This window comes from Mobula hypostoma, chromosome 2, assembly GCF_963921235.1.
Source record: "Mobula hypostoma chromosome 2, sMobHyp1.1, whole genome shotgun sequence".
NCBI classification, from domain to species: domain Eukaryota; kingdom Metazoa; phylum Chordata; class Chondrichthyes; order Myliobatiformes; family Myliobatidae; genus Mobula; species Mobula hypostoma.
Genome location: NC_086098.1, coordinates 111,676,437 through 111,695,678, shown reverse-complemented (window position 1 = coordinate 111,695,678; position 19,242 = coordinate 111,676,437). Strand labels below are relative to the sequence as shown.

Below are 19,242 nucleotides of genomic sequence, written 5' to 3'. Positions count from 1 at the left end.
CCGCTGTTTATAAAAGTCTCTTTAAAAAAAAAGGAACTTACAGGCCGGTGAGCCTGACATCAGTAGCGGGAAAGTTACTGGATGATTTTCCAAGGGACCAGATATATGAGTATTTGGATAGATATGGCCTGATTAAGGATAGTCAGCATGGCTTCATGCTTTGTCAGTCATGTCTAGCCAATCCTAGAAAGTTTTTCTAAGGAAGATACCAGGAAACTTAATGAAGGGAAGGCAATGAATGTGTCTACATGAACTTCAGCAAGGCATTTGACAAGGTCCGCATGGGAGGTTAGTCAGAAGGGCCAGTCGCTCAGCATTCAAGATGAGGCATAAACTGGATTAGACATTGGCTTCGTGGGAAAAGCCAGAGAGGGGTAGTAGATGGTTGCAGCTGTGATTGGAGGCCTGTGATGAGTGGAGTGCCACAGGGATCGGTAATGGGTCCATTGTTGTTTGACATCTATGTCAGTGATCTGGATAACTGGCTCAGCAAATTTGAGGATAACACGAAGAATGGGGGCTGTAGTGGACAGCAAAGAAGACTATCATGGGTTGCAGTGGATCTATCATCTGGAAAAATGGGCTGAAAAGTGGCAGATGGAATTTAATGTAGACAAGTACGAAGTGTTGCACTTTGTTAGGACCAACCAGAATAGGACTTATACAGTGAGTGGTGGTAGAACAAAGGGAATACAGGTCCATAATACATTGAATGTGGTGTCACAGGTTGATAGTGCTCTAAAGAAAGCTTTTGGCACATTGACCTTCATAAATCAAATTACTGAATACAGGAGATGGGATGTTATGCTGATATTGTGCAAGACATTGGTGATGCCTGATTTGGAGCACTGTGTGCAGTTTTGGTCACCTACTTACAGCAAAGATGTAAATAAGTTTGGAAGAGTACAGAGAAAATTTACAAGCATGTTCCTAACACTGGCGGACCTGAGTGATAAGTAAAGATTGAATAGATTAGCACTTTATTCCTTGAAACATAGAAGATTGAGGGGACATTTGACAGAGGTATATAAAATTATGAGGAGTATAGATAGGGTAAATGCAAACAGGCCTTTTCCACCGAGGTTGGGTGAGACTACAACATGAGGTCATGGGTTAAGGGTGAAAGATGAAAACTTTTAAGGGGAACATGAGGCAAAACTTCTTCACACATGAAAGTGTGGAGTGAGCTGCCAGCATAAGTGGTGCACGCGAGCTCGACTGCAACATTTAAGAGAAGTTTGCATAAATTCATGGATGGTAGGGGTATGGAGGGCTATGGTCCCAGTGCAGGTTGATGGGAGTAGGCAGTTTACATGGCTCAGCATGGACTAGATGGGCCAAGTGGCCTGTTTGGGTGTTGTATTTTTCTATGATTCCATGCTTTAGCTACAATTTAAAATCATATTTTCTTTTCATGAGAAATAATTTAAGTCTATTTGACACAAACAAACCTATTTATATTTTTTAAAATACTAATTAGGTTACTTCCCAATCAACGAACTTCAGAAATTACTTTTGCTTAATGTAATCTCTGATTTTTAAGATTATTTTGATGTACCTGTCATGTATTCTCATCAAGGCCAATGTGGTGTTAAGGACGAAACACAGTACAATGAAAGGTAATACCCTTTTTCAAACAAGAGAAAACCTGCAGATGCTGGATTCTGTGCAACACACACAAAATACACTGGTATGGGTCCCAGCTATGCCTGCCTGTTTGTCAGCTACATGGAACAGTCTATGTTCCAAGCTTACATTGGTGACCATCCTGCACATTTCCTATGCTACATCGACGACTGCATTGGTGCTACTTCCTGCAACCATGCTGAACTTGTCAACTTCATCCACTTTGCCTCCAACTTCCAGCCTGCCCTCAAATTTACCTGGTCTATTTCCGACACCCCCCTCCCCTTTCTCAGTCTCACTGTCTCTATCTCTGAAGACAGCGTATTCACTGATATCTATTATAAACCCACAGACTCAAAGCAAGAAGTATCAAATACTGGTCTTAAGGCGTTGTACTTAAATGCACGCAGCATAAGGAATAAGGTGGATGATCTTCTTGTACAGCTACAGATTGGTAGGTATGATATTGTGGCCATCACTGAGACCTGGCTAAAGGATGCATGTCTCTGGGAGCTGAACGTCCAAGGATACACGGTGTATCGGAAGGATAGGAAGGTAGCCAGAGGGGGAGGCGTGGCTTTATTGGTAAGAAATGATATTAAATCATTAGAAAGAGGTGATATAGGATCGGAAGGTGCAGAATCTTTATGGGTTGAGCTAAGAAATAGCAGGAGTAAAAGCAAACAACAGGAATTCTGCAGATGCTGGAAATTCAAGCAACACACATAAAAGTTGCTGGTGGACGCAGCAGGCCAGGCAGCACAACGGGACTTGGGAGTCCTCGTACAGGATACCCTTAAAGTTAACCTCCAGGTTGAGTCAGTAATGAAGAAGGCGAATGCAATGTTGGCATTCATTTCTAGAGGAATAGAGTATAGGAGCAGGGATGTGATGTTGAGGCTCTATAAAGCGCTGGTGAGACCTCACTTGGAGTACTGTGGGCAGTTTTGGTCTCCTTATTTAAGAAAGGATGTGCTGACGTTGGAGAGGGTACAGAGAAGATTCACTAGAATGATTCCGGGAATGAGAGGGTTAACATATGAGGAACGTTTGTCAGCTCTTGGACTGTATTCCTTGGAGCTTAGAAGAATGAGGGGAGACCTCACAGAAACATTTCGAATGTTAAAAGGCATGGACAGAGTGGATGTGGCAAAGTTGTTTCCCATGATGGGGGAGTCTAGTACGAGAGAGCATGACTTAAGGATTGAAGGGCGCCCATTCAGAACAGAAATGCGAAGAAATTTTTTTAGTCAGAGGGTGGTGAATCTATGGAATTTGTTGCCATGGGCAGCAGTGGAGGCCAAGTCACTGGGTGTATTTAAGGCAGAGATTGATAGGTATCTGAGTAGCCAGGGCATCAAAGGTTATGGTGAGAAGGCGGGGGAGTGGGACTAAATAGGAGAAAATGGATCAGCTCATGATAAAATGGCAGAGCAGACTCGATGGGCCGAATGGCCTACTTCTGCTCCTTTGTCTTATGGTCTTATGGACTCCCACAGCTACCTGGATTATACATCTTCCCACCCTGTTACTTGTAAAAACTCCATCCCCTTCTCCGAATTCCTCATTCTTTGCCACATCTGCTCTCAGGATGAGACTTCTCATTCTAGAATGAAGGAGATGTCCTCCTTTTTCAAAGAAAGGGGCTTCCCTTCCTCCACGATCATTGGTGTCCTCAACCGCATCTCTTCCATTTCACGGATGGTTGCTCTTGTCCCATCCTCCCATCACCCCACCAAGGAAAGAGTCCCTCTTATCCTTAACTACCACCCCTCCAGCCTCCGTGTCCAGCACGTAATTCTCCAAAACTTCCACCATCTCCAGCAGGATGCCGCCACCAAGCACATATTCTCCCCCCGACTTTCTACTTTACGCAGGGATCGCTCCCTACACGACTCCCTTGTGCATTCGTCTCTCTCCACCGATCTCCCTCCTGACACTTACCCTTGCAAGCAGAACAAGTGCTACAACTGCTCCATCACCTTCTCCCTTAATACTATTCAGGGCCCTTATCAGTTCTTCCAGGTGAGACAACACTTCACCTGTGAGTTTGTTGGGGTCATTTGCTGTGTCTGGTGCTCCTGGTGTGGCTTCCTGTATATCGGTGAGACCCGACTTAGATTGGGAGACCGTTTCACTATGCTTTATCTGCCAGAAAAAGCAGGATCTCCCAGTGGGAACCCATTTTAATTTTACTTCACATTCCCATTCCTATATGTCCATGCATGACCTCCTCCACTGTCATTATGAGGCTACACTTAGGTTGGAGAAACAACATTTAGGTAGCCTCCAACCTGATGGCATGAACATCGATTTCTCGCATTTCCGGAAATGCCCCCCACCCCATCACCTATCCCCTTTCCCTCTCTTACCTCATCTCCTTGCCTGCCCATCGCCTCCCTCTGGTGCTCCTCCCCCCTTTTCTTTCTTCCGTGGTCTTCTGTCTCTTTCACGAATCAACTTTGCAGTTCTTTACTTCATCCCTTCCCCTTCAGGTTTCACCTATCACCTTGTATTTCTTTCTCCCCTCCCCCATATTTTTAAATCTACTCCTCAGCCTTTTTTCCTCCAGTCCTGCAGAAGGGGTTTCCGCCTGAAACATCAACTATACTCTTTTCCACAGATGCTGCCTGGCCTGCTGAGTTCCTCCAGCATTTTGTGTATAATACCCTTTTTGTTCACAATTATTCAAATTATTAACCTATGGTTATACTACAAAAATTAAAGTGGCCAATTCCTATATAAACTCATGGGACAAAGGAGTGTATAGTTGCAAGATAAAGTTTGTGAACGCTTTGTAATTACCCTCTGGTTTTCTACATAATTACTCAAAATATGGTCAGATCTTCATCTAAATCACAACCTGCCTGAACTAATTACACACATCAATTGTATTTTTCATGTCTTTATTGAACATATTGCTTAATCATTCACAGTCTAGGCTGCAAAAAGTATGTGAACCCTTATATTTAATAACTGGTAGAACCTCCTTAAGCAGCAATAACCTCAACCAAACATTTCCTGTAGCGACTGATCAGACTTGAACAACAGCAATAAGGAATTTTAGACCATTCCTCGATACTAAACTGTTTCAGTTCGTCAATATTTCCGGGATACCTTGCATGAGCAGCCCACTTCAGGTCATGCCACAGCATCTCAACTACAAAGGTCTGGACTCTCAGTTGGCTATTCCAAAGCATGGATTTTCTTCTTTTTTAAACCCATTCTGTTGTTGATTTGCTCATGTTTCAGATCATTGTCTTGTTGCATCATTCAACTTCTACTAAGCTTCAGGTAATGGACCAGTACTCCTGCAACATGTCTTTGATACAATATTGAATTCATTGTTCCCTAAATGATTGCAAGCTATACAGGCCCTGAGGCAGCAAAGCAGCCCCAAACCATGATGCTCCTTCCACCACACTTCACAATTGGGATGAGGTTTTGTGTTGGTGTACAAACATAGACATGTGCACTTCTGCCAGAAAGTTCAACTTTTATCTCATCTGTCCACAAAACATTGTGGAATGTCCAGGCTGTTTTTTTGCAAACCTGCAGCAAGGATTTTTTTTTTTTGGAGAGCAGTGGTTTCCTCTCTGGTGTCCTTCCATGAACACCATTCTTGTTCGGTGTTTTTCTTAAAGTGGATGCGTGAACACAGACTTCAGCAAGTTCTAGAGATTTCTGCAGGTCTTTTGCTGTTACCCTTGGGTTCTTTTTACCTCCTTCAGCACTGCATGTTGCGTTCTTTGTGTGATCTTTGCAGGACACCCACTTCTAGGGAGAGTAGCAACAATACTGAATTGCCTCCATTTGTAGACAATTTCTCTTTGTGTGGTCTCATGAATACTCAGGTCCTTAGAAATGGTTTTGGAGTCTTTTCCAGCTTCACGCACCTCTACAATCCTTCTTCTCAGGTCCTCTGAAAGTTGTTTTGATCGAGCTATGGTGCACATAACACATCTTTCTTGAGAACAGCAGGCTCTGTCAGTAACCTAACTCTGTTTCTCTTTAATAGGGCAAGCACCTCTACAACTCACAGCTCCAATCTCATCTCATTGATTGGAGCACCTGACTCGAAAAAGCTTTTGTAGAAGGCATTACCCCAGAGGTTCACATACATTTTTTGAATTTAGAAACATAGAAAACCTACAGCACAATACAAGTCCTTCCGCCCACAAAACTGTGTCGAACATGTCCTTAACTTAGAAATTACCTAGGGTTACCATCTGCCTCCACCACCTTCACAGGCAGGCCATTCCACACACTCACCACACTCTGCGTAAAACACTTACCTGTACCTACTTCCAAGCACCTTAAAACTGTCTCCTCTCATGCCAGCCATTTCAGCCCTAAGAAAAGCCTCTGACTATCCACACAAACAATACCTCTCATCATCTTATACACCTCTATCAGGTCACCGTCGCTCCAAGGAAAAAGACCGAGTTCAACCTATTCTCATAAGAGATGCTCCCCAATTCAGGCAACATCCTTGTAAATCTCCTCTGCACTCTTTCTATGGTTTCCACATCCTTCCAGTAGTGAGGCGACCAGAACTGAGCACAGTACTCCAAGTGAGGTATGACCAGGGTCCTACATAGCTGCAACATTACCTCTCAGCTCTTAAACTCAATCCCACGATTGATGAAGTCCAATTCACCGTATGCCTTCTTAACCACAGAGTCAACCTGCGCAGCAGCTTTGAGTGTCCTATGGACTCTGACTCCAAGATCCCTCTGATCCTCCACACTGCCAAGAGTCTTACCATTAAAATTACATTCTGCGATCATATTTGACCTACGAAAATGAACCACCTCACACTTATCTGGGTTGAACTCCATCTGCCACATCTCAGTCCAGTTTTGAATCCTATCAATGTCCCGCTGTAACCTCTGACAGCCCTCTACAATATCCAAAACACCTCCAACCTCTGTGTCATCAACAAATTAACTAACCCATCTTTCCGCTTACTCATCCAGGTCACTTATAAAAATGACAAAGAGTAGGGGTCCCAGAACAGATCCCTGAAGCACACCAATGGTCACCAAACTCCAGCAGAGTATGACCCGTCTCCAACTACTCTTTGCCATCTGTGGGCAAGCCAGTTCTGGATCCACAAAGCAATGTCCCCTTGGATCCCATGCCTCCTTACTTTCTCAATAAGCCTTGCATGGGGTACCTTGTCAAATGCCTTGCTGAAATCCATACATACTACATCTACTGCTCTACCTTCATCAATGTGTTTAGTCACATCCTGAAAAAATTCAATCAGGCTCATAAGACATGACCTACCTTTCACAAAGCCATGCTGACTATTCCTAATCATATCATGCCTCTCTAAATGTTCATAAATTCTGCCTCTCAGGTTCTTCTCCATCACTTACCAACCACTGAAGTAAGACTCACTGGTCGATAGTTTCCTGGGCTATCTCTACTCCCTTTCTTGAATAATGGAACAACATCTGCAACCCTCCAATCCTCCGGAACCTCTCCCGCCCCTATTGATAATGCAAAGATCATCGCCAGAAGCTCAGCAATCTCTTCCTTTGCCCCCCCACAGTAGCCTGGGGTATATCTCATCCGGTCCCGGTGACTTATCGAACACGATACTTTCCAAAAGCTCCAGCACATCCTCTTTCGTAATATCTACATGCTCAAGCTTTTCAGTCCACTGTAAGTCATCTCTACAATCGCCAAGATCCTTTTCTGTAGTGAATACTGAAGCAAAGTACTCATTGAGCACCTCTGCTATCTCCTCCGGTTCCATGCACGCTTTCCACTGTCACACTTGATTGGTCCTATCCTCTTGCTCTTCACATACTTGTAGAATGCTTGGGGTTTTCCTTAACCCTGTCTGCCAAGGCCTTCTCATGGTCTCTTCTGGCTCTCCTAATTCCAGTCTTAAGCTCCTTCCTGCTAGCCTTATAATCTTCCAGATCTCTAACATTACCTAGTTATTTGAACCTTTTGTAAGCTCTTCTTTTCTTCTTGACTAGATTTACAACAGCCTTTGTACACCATGGTTCCTGTACCCTACTATCCTTTCACTGTCTCATTGGAACTTACCTGTGCAGAACCGCATGCAAATATCCCCTGAACATTTGCCACATTTCTGCCATACATTTCCCTGAGAACATCTGTTCCCAATTTATGCTTCCAAATTCCTGCTTGGTAGCTTCATATTTTCCCTTACTCCAATTAAATGCTTTCCTAACTTGTCTGTTCTTATCCATCTCCAATGCTATGGTGAATGAGATAGAATTGTGATCACTATCTCCAAAATGCTCTCCTATTAAGAGACCTGACACGTGACCAGGTTCATTTCCCAATACCAGATCAGGTACAGCCTCTCATCTTGTAGGCTTAACTACATGCTGTGTCAGGAAACCTTCCTGAACACACCTAACAAACATCACCCCATCTCAACCCCTCACTCTAGGAAGATGCCAATTGACATTTGGGAAACTAAAATCTCCCAGCATGACAACCCTGTTATTATTACACCTTTCCAGAATCTGTCTCCCTATCTGCTCCTCAATGTCCCTGTTACTATTGGGTGGTCTATAAAAAACACCCAGTAGAGTTATTGACCCCTTCCTGTCCCTGACTTCCACGCACAGAGACTCCGTAGACAATCCTTGCATGACTTCCTCCTTTTCTGCAGCTGTGACATCATCTCTGATCAGCAGTGCACGCTCCCATCGCTTTTGCCTCCCTCCCTGTCCCTTCTGAAACATCTCAGGCCTGGCACTCCATTCCTGCCCCTGAGCCATTCAAATCTCTGTAATGGCCATAACATCATAGTTTCAAGTACTGATCCACGCTCAGTCTGAGCGCATTCCTTCTCTATCACCTGCCTATCCTCCCTCTCACACTGTCTACAAGCTTGTGTGTGTGTGTGTGCAGTAATGTATTTATTTGGCAAGCAAAGATGAGCAAGAAGTAATACCTGCACCACTGTAATGCTAAGCCATGACTATTCGTAGCAAATCCAACCATCCACTCTTGACATTTAATGCCATTATCACTGCTGAATTCCCAGGGATCAAAATCCTGGATTTTCAAAGGCCAGAAACTGGACTAGCACAGACAAAACTCCCTGCAGCACCAAGCCTTTCTGTCTGCAAGGCACAAGACTGGAGGATGATGATCTCTGGATGAATGCAGCTCCAACAACTCTCAAAACTCTTTACAGAGTAGGTCACTTGGGTGGCACCTCCATCAACTACTGTAAGTACAGTCGGCCCTCCATATCCACGGATCGAAAATATTCAAAAAAATTCCAAAGAGCAAAACTTGAATTTGCCGCGCGCCGAGCACTACGCTGAATCCACGCAAATGAAGCAATGTGTAGGCATACCCTGCTGTAGCCTCCCGCCATTTCACAGATCCTCAGTCTCTCTCCAGCACTCATTGTTCACCTCGCATCTCGTTCGATCGCTACTTGTGTTGTGAGTGAGAGGAAGGAGTTTAAGGCCAGTAAGGGACGGCTGGCTAGCTGTGTAAAGCGTTACAGCCTCAAGAACTCAAAGATCACGGGAGAATCGGCATCGGCTGATGCCAAGGCAGCATCAGTGTTCCCAGAAGAGCTACGATGGTTGTGTCTGTACTGAACATGTACAGACATTTTTTTGGCCATTATTCCCTAAACAATACAGCATAACAACTATTTACATAGCATTTACATTGTGTTAGGTATTATAACTAATCTAGAGATGATTTAAAGTATACGGAAGGATGTGCGTAGGTTATTGCAAATAATACGCCATTTTATATAAGGGACTTGAGCATCCGCGGATTTTGGTATCCATGGGGGGGGGGTCCTGGAACCAATCCCCCGTGGATACCGAGCGACGACTGTATTCATTCTGTCCAACACCACACACAAAGGCTGCAGTGTGAACCATCTTCAAACTCCTTGCTAAGGCTAGGCCAACAGCATCCCTCAAATCACAAACTGCGTTAAGCCTGAAACACACCACCATCACCTCATTCAGGGATAGGCAATACATTCAGCCCATTCCAGTTGGTGGCATGGTCTTAAATAAAAAAATAAATGAAATAAACACCACAGAAATTGATTTTCTTAGCATAGTGACATAGTGAATGCAAGACACCTATATTCAGAACAAGGAGGCTTAAATAATTCAGTAATCATTTCCTATTACATCACTTCAGAACATTTCACCTTTGCCTTGGAAGACAAAAGCAACTTTTCTTTAATGTTAACTGAAATGTACTTGAAATATTTACCCTGATGCAGCTACCTTTTTAAAATTATACATCTGTTTTAATGTCCCAAGTTAATGTTATCCTAAATTTGTTGAATTCTAGTTATTTTAGCAGAAGTCATTGAAGTCATTAAAAATGCTTGGTACACAATTTGTTATGATGAATTATGGTTATGGTATGAATGCTTGCTTATTAATTGCAATAATTCAGTTAGCATACTGAATGGTAGAGCATACATTTACTAATTCATGTTGTAGTAATGATAGCTTGAAAAAAAAAATCCTATTTAACCTTTGACAATTTGTTTTAGGATACTGGTCCATTGTATGTGGAATCACAATTATGAGATACCTGGGATGAGGGAATTCAGTTACGTGGCGACAACTGAAACACATGGCTTGATCACCGGAAAAAAAATACTTTAACAGAGAAGTCCAAAATCAAACAGTTATAAGCGAATAAATAAGGAGAAACTGTTTCCTGTTTTGGATGAGTCAGTAACGAGAGGACAAAGATCTAAGATGAATGTCTGAAGAACTGAAACAAGAGGGATTGTTTTTCCATGTACTGTGAGTTACTGTTTTCTGAAGTGCACATTGGGCAAGGTGGCAGAAGATGAATTAGAAGGAAAAGTCAAGAAAACTGTATAGATATTTGAAAGAAAACAATATGAAGAGCTCAGTAGAACAATAGAAAATTGCAATTAGATTCCTCTGCAGAAGAACCAGCAGAGACACGATGGACCAAATGAACTCCTACCATGTCACTTCATTGCATGATTTTAATTATATGCATACACACAATTAGTGATGCAGGGTCTTTATCTTCCAACAATCCAGAAGCATGAGTAATTCAGATGGGAGGCTTAATCCACTTAGTAATCATTTCCACTTAATTCATCAAAATAAAGCACAAAATGTAATAAGTCATAAATGCCAAAGATATAATGATTTAAATTTTCATTCAAATTGCAAAAAAGGGTATGCAAATTACAAAAGGTATCCAGTAAGGAAAATGATTAGCTCAAAACCAAATGAAACACTAAAAAGACAACAGTTAAAATTCTGTTGCCTTTTAATAAAAGACTGAAAGGCAAAAAGTGAAATTACAATAGATTTTCAATCTTCCGCTATCTGATTCTTAGGAAATCCCATCAAGTGGTTATTTGGCTTAATGGAACTCAGATTTATGCTTGCCTTTAAAACATATTGGGATCCATTATGTAAACTTCCTTTGGGTTCAGTGTAAAACTTATTGTACTAGCTTGTAACATCTAAAAGCAGCAAATGTTTAAAAAAGTGTATAAGGATACTAATAGGAGTAATATCCAATTGCATGGCAAACCTGACACCTGGCACCAGTGCTGAGGGTACTGGATGAGTGAAGCTTAAAATTCCAAAAGGCTACATTTAAAATTCATTATTCAAATCTATACACACACACACACACACACACACACACACAAAGTGTCTTGAAAACTTCAAAAAAAATTGAAAACTGAAAACATCAAGTTTTTCAGTTGTCTACATACGCAGATATTAATAAGATTAATCATAAAATTACAAAGCTGATTAAACAATAATTATTACCCTTATTGAACTGATCAGTAAATAACCTTTAACTTTACCAACTTCTGAAAACAAAATTTAAACATCACTTATTGTTTCTTATTGCAGTATAAAGAATATCAGATGGTTTCCTGCAAGTAATACAATGAAGGGTAGACACAAACTAGATCTTACCCCAACATCTCTTTTGTAGATCACATTTGTTCCTTCCAGTGCAATCTTTCGCAGATTTAAATGGCATCTTGTTTTAAAGACACAGACCACATTTGTTATCAAAATATCCAGTGCAATATCATTGTCTGGTTCCATGGGTGTGGCTTGTTATTCAACTGCGCAAAAGGCTGCATACCATCTAGATAGTGCTGCACTAAGTTAGACAACAAAGTGTTAATTTCACACATTTATAAAAAGATGAACATCAAAGTTAAGACATTAAGCCATTGCCCGAAATCTGGTGGACTATACTTTTCAAATTAGTGACCTGAAGCAAGATGTAAAATATAGGCATCACCAGAGAAGTCGAATATTGATAGGAATACTGTGGTGTCACAAGCCAAATCACAACCTGTTTTGCCACTGGCCTTGAAAGAGCAAATAGAAAAATACTCACCATGGTTAGCTGGGCAGTCAATTCTTAGTATCTGAGGTCAAATATAGACAATGTCAAGCAGAAAGCAAACCTGCAAGTGAAACAATTAGTTTAGTTTACAGTCTGAAATCTCATAAGCCTGTTAACTGCTGAGTAACAATGCACACACAAACTAATAACATGTGGCATTTAGAAAAACAATAGTGAAAAGAATCTGGTTGCAATGGAAGCTTGAAAATTGAAAACATAGGTCAGGCCTGTAAAGCAACAGCGAAATCACAGTTAAATACCTTTAACCAGACTCATTAGTGCCAACGCAGGCTGGGAGACCGTTTTGCTTAACACCTACACTCTGCCCGCCACAGAAAGCAGGATCTCCCAGTGGCCACACATTTTAATTCCACACCCCATTCCCATTCTGATATGTCTATCCATGGTCTCCTCTACTGTCAAGATGAAGCCACACTCAAGTTGGAAGAACACCTTATATTCTGTTTGGGTAGCCTCCAACCTGATGGCATGAACATTGACTTCTCCAACTTCTGTTAATGCCCCTCCTGCCGTTCTCACCCCCCCCTTTATTTATTTATCCTTATTTTCTCTCTCTCTCTCTCACAATTACTCCTTGCCTGGTCTCCATCTTCCTCTGGTGCTCCCCTCCCCCTTTCTTCCTCCCTAGGCCTCCCGTCCCATGATCCTCTCCCTTCTCCAGCCTTGTATCCCTTTTGCCAATCAACTTTCCAGCTCCTAGCTCTATCCCTCCCCCTCCTGTCTTCTCCTATCATTTCGGATCTCCCCCTCCCCCTCTCACTTTCAAATCTCTTACTATCTCTTCTTTCAGTTAGTCCTGACGAAGGGTCCCGGCCTGAAATGTCAACTGTGCTTCTTCCTATGGATGCAGCCTGGCCTGCTGCGTTCCACCAACATTTTGTGTGTGTTGCTAGTGCCTATTTACATGCAAGTTATCCACTTGGAAAATTGATTGTCACATGTACCAAAATAGTGAAAAAACTTGTCTTGCATACTGTTAACACAGATCAATGTATAACAGGGGTCCCCAACCTTTATTGCATCACGGACCGGTTTAATATTGACAATATTCTTGTGGACCGGCCGATTGGGGGGTGGAGGGTTGTTGATCACGACCGGAATATAGGTGATAAGTCAACTATAAGTCACTTATCAGTGGCTAATACACTCAATTTTGTTTCTAAATGGGTTTATCTAATGAATTTATTATTAAACACACAGCACATATTTTCCTCGCATGAATGTAGTGATAAGTCAATTATAACAGTGGTCCCAAACCTCCGGGCTGCGGACCAATACACTGCCGTGAAGAATGCAGCAGTACAGCAGTGACCGAAACACACCCAGCGCATCTTTAAGAAAAAAGCCGAAATAAACAAGCTAATTGATTAGGATCTGCCCGGCACATAGATGTCAGCCCAGATCAGAGGCGACGCAATTGGCAATCGCCTCTGATCTGAGCTGACATTTACGTGCCAGTGGCACTTAATCAGTTAGCTTGTTTATTTCGGCTTCTTAAAGATGTGCTAGATGCATTCTGGCTACCGCTGTACCACTGCATTCTTCGCCGCCCGGAGGTTGGGGACTACTGAATTATAAGTCACTTATAAGTCAATAGCATCATAACATTTTAAGTAACGTTTGGATATTAAACACACGGCGCATATTTTCCTCATATGAACATATAAAATCATTGTAGCACACCAATATCGCTGAATCAGTGGGAGCCCTGGGCTTGTTTTTCTGCAATAAGATGGTCCCATCGCGGGGTGATGGGAGAGAGCGATACTCGAAGGGGGTTCCTTATGTCCAGTCTATTTCGCAATTTAGTTTTCATTGCAATCATTGCAGAAAACTCCGCTTCGCAGCAGTATGATGTTGGAAATGGAAGCAACGTTTTCAGTGCTTTCGTGGCTATCTCAGGATAGTCAGCCTTGACTTTGATCCAGAATGCCGGCAGAGATGTTATGTCAAACATACTTGTCAGCCCACCATCATTTGCAAGCTTGAGGAGTTGATCTTTTTCCCGCGCTGACACGGAAGATTCAGTGGAAACATTCACAAATGGGTCACGGACCCATTCCTTTGCACGTCTTGGGTTACTGATGACCTCGCGTGCATTAAAGTTCAACAGTGGGCGTGACAGGGAATGAGGAAAGGTGCAGCTGACTCATATCGTTTCATATCACCAAATCATATCATTTTGTCGCGGCTCGCAGCCCAGTAGCACATGCTTTGTTGCCCGGTGGTTGGGGACCACTGATGTAAAACAATGCACTGAAGTAAAACATTGTAAAATAGTAACAAAATACAGAATACAGTGTTACAGATAAAGTGCAGCCCAGGCAGACAGCAAGGACAAGTCCATCCAATTGTATATTTGTATAACAGCAGGATGAAAATGTCCTTGGGTCTGTTCGGCTGTTTTCAGCTTTTTGCATCTACTGCCCAATGGGAGGAGAGACAAAACGGAATGTCCAGGGTGGTTGGTGTCTCATGATGCTGGCTACTTTATCAAGGCAGCAAGAAGTTATAGTTATAGACATGGAGGGGAGGCTGGCTTCTGTGATGTCCACACCCTAGTTGTTTGTGGTCATGCACAGAGCAGTTGTCATACCAAGCCATGATAGATCCAGGTAGGATGCCTTCTATGGCATGTTGATTAAAAAAAACTGCTGAGGTTCAGGAGTCATGCCAAATTTCTTCAACCTCCTGACAAAGTAGAGCTGGAGAACTTTCTTGGTTGTGGTATCTGCATGGTTGGGTCAGGTCAAGTTTAGTTATGTTTACTCTAGGAACTTGAAGGTCTCAATACTCTCTACCTCAGTATGACAGATGTAAACAAGAGCATGTACATCACCTTCCTTCCTGAAGTCAAGAACAAGCTCTTTTATTCTGCTGACATTGAGTGAAAGGATATTGTGATGACATGTCATGAGCCTCTATCTTTTCTTCTTCATTCTCACTGATTATTTGAGATACAGCCCAGTACAGTGGTATTATCCCCAGGCTTGTGGATGGAGTTAAGGGCAGAATCTGGCCACGATAGTCATGAGTATATAGGGAGTAGAGTTAGGAGCTGAGGACATGACCTTGGAATTAAAAGTAATGAAGGCAGTGCTATAATCAATGATCAATAGTCTATAAAAGATCAGTGCCTACTTTTTGGGCATATAACTGTTCACAGCACAAGATGCTAATAAGCTTTCCCTTCAACTCGATGGATATTTACGAAGAAATGTAAATTCAATAGCACTAAACTACTTCCCAGTGGGCAGTGAATAAAAGATGGCAGCAGCCTCTGAAGGAACAAATCATATTTTAATACTTCTTAAATGGAAGTATACAATTTATTAAAGCAAGAATATCTCAATTTTTTTATTTTCAATTAGGTTTGGGGCAAAATGATTTATAGGGGGAATCTAATTTCTAGATAAAATTATTCACAACTGTATACCAATGGTCAGGTTCATTCCTTTTGAATGTTTTAATTGTACACAAATTTGGTAAATTAAGATCCATACTGTATTATTTTTGAATTTAATGATTTCAAATAATTACTAAATCAGTTTTTTTTGTAATTTAAATCTTAAAATTCAGTTCAATATGGAAAATTCAAGACCCTTTCTATCCCCTATTGTCCATAGAGCTGAGCGTTGACAAGTCATTTTAAATAAAAGCACTGCTCATTGCTTAATTTTCAATACAGTTTCATGCAAAATATGGATGAATATGTTCAGCTATAGAAGTAAAATATTAACCTGGCCAGAATACAGCCAAACCAAATTCATTGGTTCAAATACGTTAATCTTGATCATGTTATTTTTTCAAGTGGTACTTCCCAGTTTTATTATAAGTAATGTTGGGAGGTATTTGTAGAAAAACAGAAAAAAAAAGCTTCCATTACTTCTGTTGCTAAAATGCATTTATAAAATACTATATCAGTACTATTCAAAAAATCTGATCTAATGCACAGATAGTGGCAGGAAACGTAATAGAATTAAATGCTGAGGATCACACTGAAGGAAAATCCCAGGTCATTTCCAACACATTTTACGAATGGCCATAGAGTTGCTTCATGAATTGGATTGTGGATTCTATTCACCTAACTGGAGTAACAAGGAACATGATCTTCAACCCCATGAGATTTGCATCAAGCAGCACCATACTTTTTAAAAATCTGATTGAAGCCTTTGACACCATTGATCTAGAGAAACTGTGGAGCATTCTCCATTAACTGAGGTGAACACCATTCACCATCGTGTACTCTCTTCATGATGGCATCTTAAATAATGGGGTTACAAGAGACTTTGTATCAATGCAAGACTAGTGACAAACAAGGCTATATCATCACCATGAAACATTTAAACATTTTTCTCCCTGTAATGTTTCACTTTAGCTCCACTAAGCTTTCATGCAGGAATGAATTAATGTACAATTTTAATATGAAACTGTTCTACTCATAGCAGTCTTTCATCCCCTTGCTCATCAAGTATGTACTTATTTTACAAAGGGGATGGTCAAAGATTTCATTTTCACTTTTTAAAAAACAATTCTCATCAACCTTAAATAGCTAACATCCCTATTCTACAAGAACATTCTTTTCACATTCACCTTGTCAAAGCCTCTCATTATCTTCGCAAACATAGGGAAATCTGCAGATGCTGGAATTTCAAGCAACACACATAAAAGTTGCTGGTGAACTCAGCAGGCCAGGCAGCATCTCTAGGAAGAGGTACAGTCGACGTTTTGAGCCGAGACCCTTCGTCAGGACTAACTGAAAGAAGAGCTAGTAAGAGATTTGGAAGTGGGAGGGAGAGGGGGAGATCCAGAATGATAGGAGAAGACAGGAGGGGGAGGGATGGAGCCAAGAGCTGGACAGGTGATTGGCAAAGGGGATATGAGAGGATCATGGGACAGAAGGCCTAGGAAGAAAGAAAAGGGGGAGGGGGAAGCCCAAAGGATGGACAAGGGGTATAGTGAGAGGGACATAGGGAGAAAAAGGAGAGAGATAACAGATGAGGTGGGGCATTAGTGGAAGTTTGAGAACTCAATGTTCATGCCATCAGGTTGGAGGCTACCCAGACGGAATACAAGGTGTTGTTCCTCCAACCTGAGTGTGGCTTCATCTTGACAGTAGAGGAGGCCGTGGCTAGACATATCAGAATGGGAATGGGACGTGGAATTAAAATGTGTGGCCACTGGGAGATCCTGCTTTCTCTGGCAGACAGAGCGTAGGTGTTCAGCAAAACGATCTCCCAGTCTGCGTCGGGTCTCGCCAATATATAGAAGGCCGCATTGGGAGCACTGGGCGCAGTGTATCACCCCAGCTGACTCAAAGGTGAAGTGTTGCCTCACCTGGAAGGACTGTCTGGGGCCCTGAATGGTAGTGAGGGAGGAAGTGTAAGGGCATGTGTAGCACTTGTTCCGCTTACAAGGATAAGTGCCAGGAGGGAGATTGGTGGGTAGGGATAGGGGGGACAAATGGACAAGGGAGTCACGTAGGGAGCGATCCCTATGGAAAGTGGGGGGGGGGGAAGAGGAGGGAAAGATGTGCTTAGTGGTGGGATCCCGTTGGAGGTGGCAGAAGTTACGGAGAATTATATGTTGGACCCGGAAGCTGGTGGGGTGGTAGGTGAGGACAAGGGGAACCCTATTCCTAGTGGGGTGGTGGGAGGATGGAGTGAGAGCAGATATGCATGAAATCGGGGAGATGCGTTTGAGAGCAGAGTTGATGGTGGAGGAAGGGAAGCCCCTTTCTTTAAAAAAGGAGGACATATCCTTCGTCCTGGAATGAAAAGCCTCATCCTGAGAGCAGATACAGCGGAGACGGAGGAACTGCGAGAAGGGGATGGCATTTTTGCAAGGGACAGGGTGAGAAGAGGAATAGTCCAGAGAGCTGTGAGGGTCAGTAGGCTTGTAGTAGACATCCATAGATAAGCTGTCTCCAGAGATAGACACCTCTTTCCCCTTTCTAGATATTTCTGTCTCTATCTCTGGAGACAGCTTATCTACGGATGTCTACTATAATAAGCTTACTGACTCTCACATTTGTATTTTCAGGCAATAGAAAACTCTATGAATTGGTTTGCAATGCTTCTGAAATATCACTGAAAAATTGCAAACATTTATGGTACCTTTCATAATGAAATGAAAAGTAAAGAAAAATTCACATGCTTCAAATCTGAGCAGAAAATTTTGGGAAAATTCTGTATCAATAAAATAGAGAAACAGAGGACTTCCGGTAGCGCTCATGGAGTGAAGTCGCGTTCTTGACTCGCTCCATTACCTCTGAGTTTTTTTTCTCTATGGTCAGCTATACTTTAATTAACCATTAAGGCATCAATTCTTACAATACTTTGAATTAAACTGAATTCTCCGACAATTGGATGATACTTAGATCTGCTATGTCTAAGAACGGGAAAAACGGCAAGGATGGTAAACCTCCGGTTAAACCGAAAGCTACGGATCTCCCCCCGACTGAATCACCGGTGACTTTGAAAGCGATATCGGAGTTAATTCAGAGGGAAATTTCAACCTCTGTTAGGGAGATGATTCGTACGGAAATTGCAGGCCCTGTTAAAGACCTGATTCATACGGAAATCTCAACTAATCTCCAGAAAATTGCCGATTCAATTGATAAGATGCAAACATTTATTGCGGAACATCAGTCGGCTATATCTTCAAAAATTCGCGCAACAAAGTGAGCTTAAGATGGGGAAAATCGAAGAAACAATTAATGTAATGAAGAAGAAACTTGACTTTTTGACTTTTAAAAACTCTGATCTGGAATCTAGAATGCGACGGCAGAATTTACGAATGATCGGGGTGAGGGAAGCTGTGGAATCTAACAACCCCATGAAATATTTTTCTCAACTTTTAAAAGATGCATTCCCTACTGTATTTCCTGACCAACCACCGCTTCTGGATCGTGTTCACAGAATCCCATCATACTCGTCTAGGTCAGATAGACCTAGGCATGTTATCTTACGTTTTCATTACTTTCAAGACAAGGAGAGACTGTTTCGATTCGCTCGATCTAAAGGTTTCATCGATTTTTCGGATCTTAAGTTCCGATTCGTGGAAGATTTCAGTAAACCAATCTGGGACCAACGGGTTCGTTACAGATCCGTGATGTCGGAATTCTATAAGATGGATTTAAGACCAGCGCTGCTGTACCCTGCACGTCTAAGGATT

The 19,242-nt window shown here is 42.1% G+C and overlaps 1 protein-coding gene across 6 annotated transcripts in view; it reads right to left on the bottom strand.

Annotated features, from left to right (window-relative positions):
- The window catches only part of tbpl1 (TBP-like 1), a 67,281-nt gene that overhangs the window by 26,529 nt on the left and 21,510 nt on the right, over window positions 1-19,242 (bottom strand). For all 6 annotated transcript variants that reach the window (XM_063040416.1, XM_063040413.1, XM_063040412.1 and 3 more), the window contains 2 exons: window positions 12,037-12,106; window positions 11,601-11,793 (listed from right to left, as the gene is read on the bottom strand). In XM_063040416.1, the coding sequence (XP_062896486.1) occupies window positions 11,601-11,735 (135 nt within the window). In that variant the 5' untranslated portion in view covers window positions 11,736-11,793; window positions 12,037-12,106. The remainder of the gene's footprint in view (window positions 1-11,600; window positions 11,794-12,036; window positions 12,107-19,242) is intronic.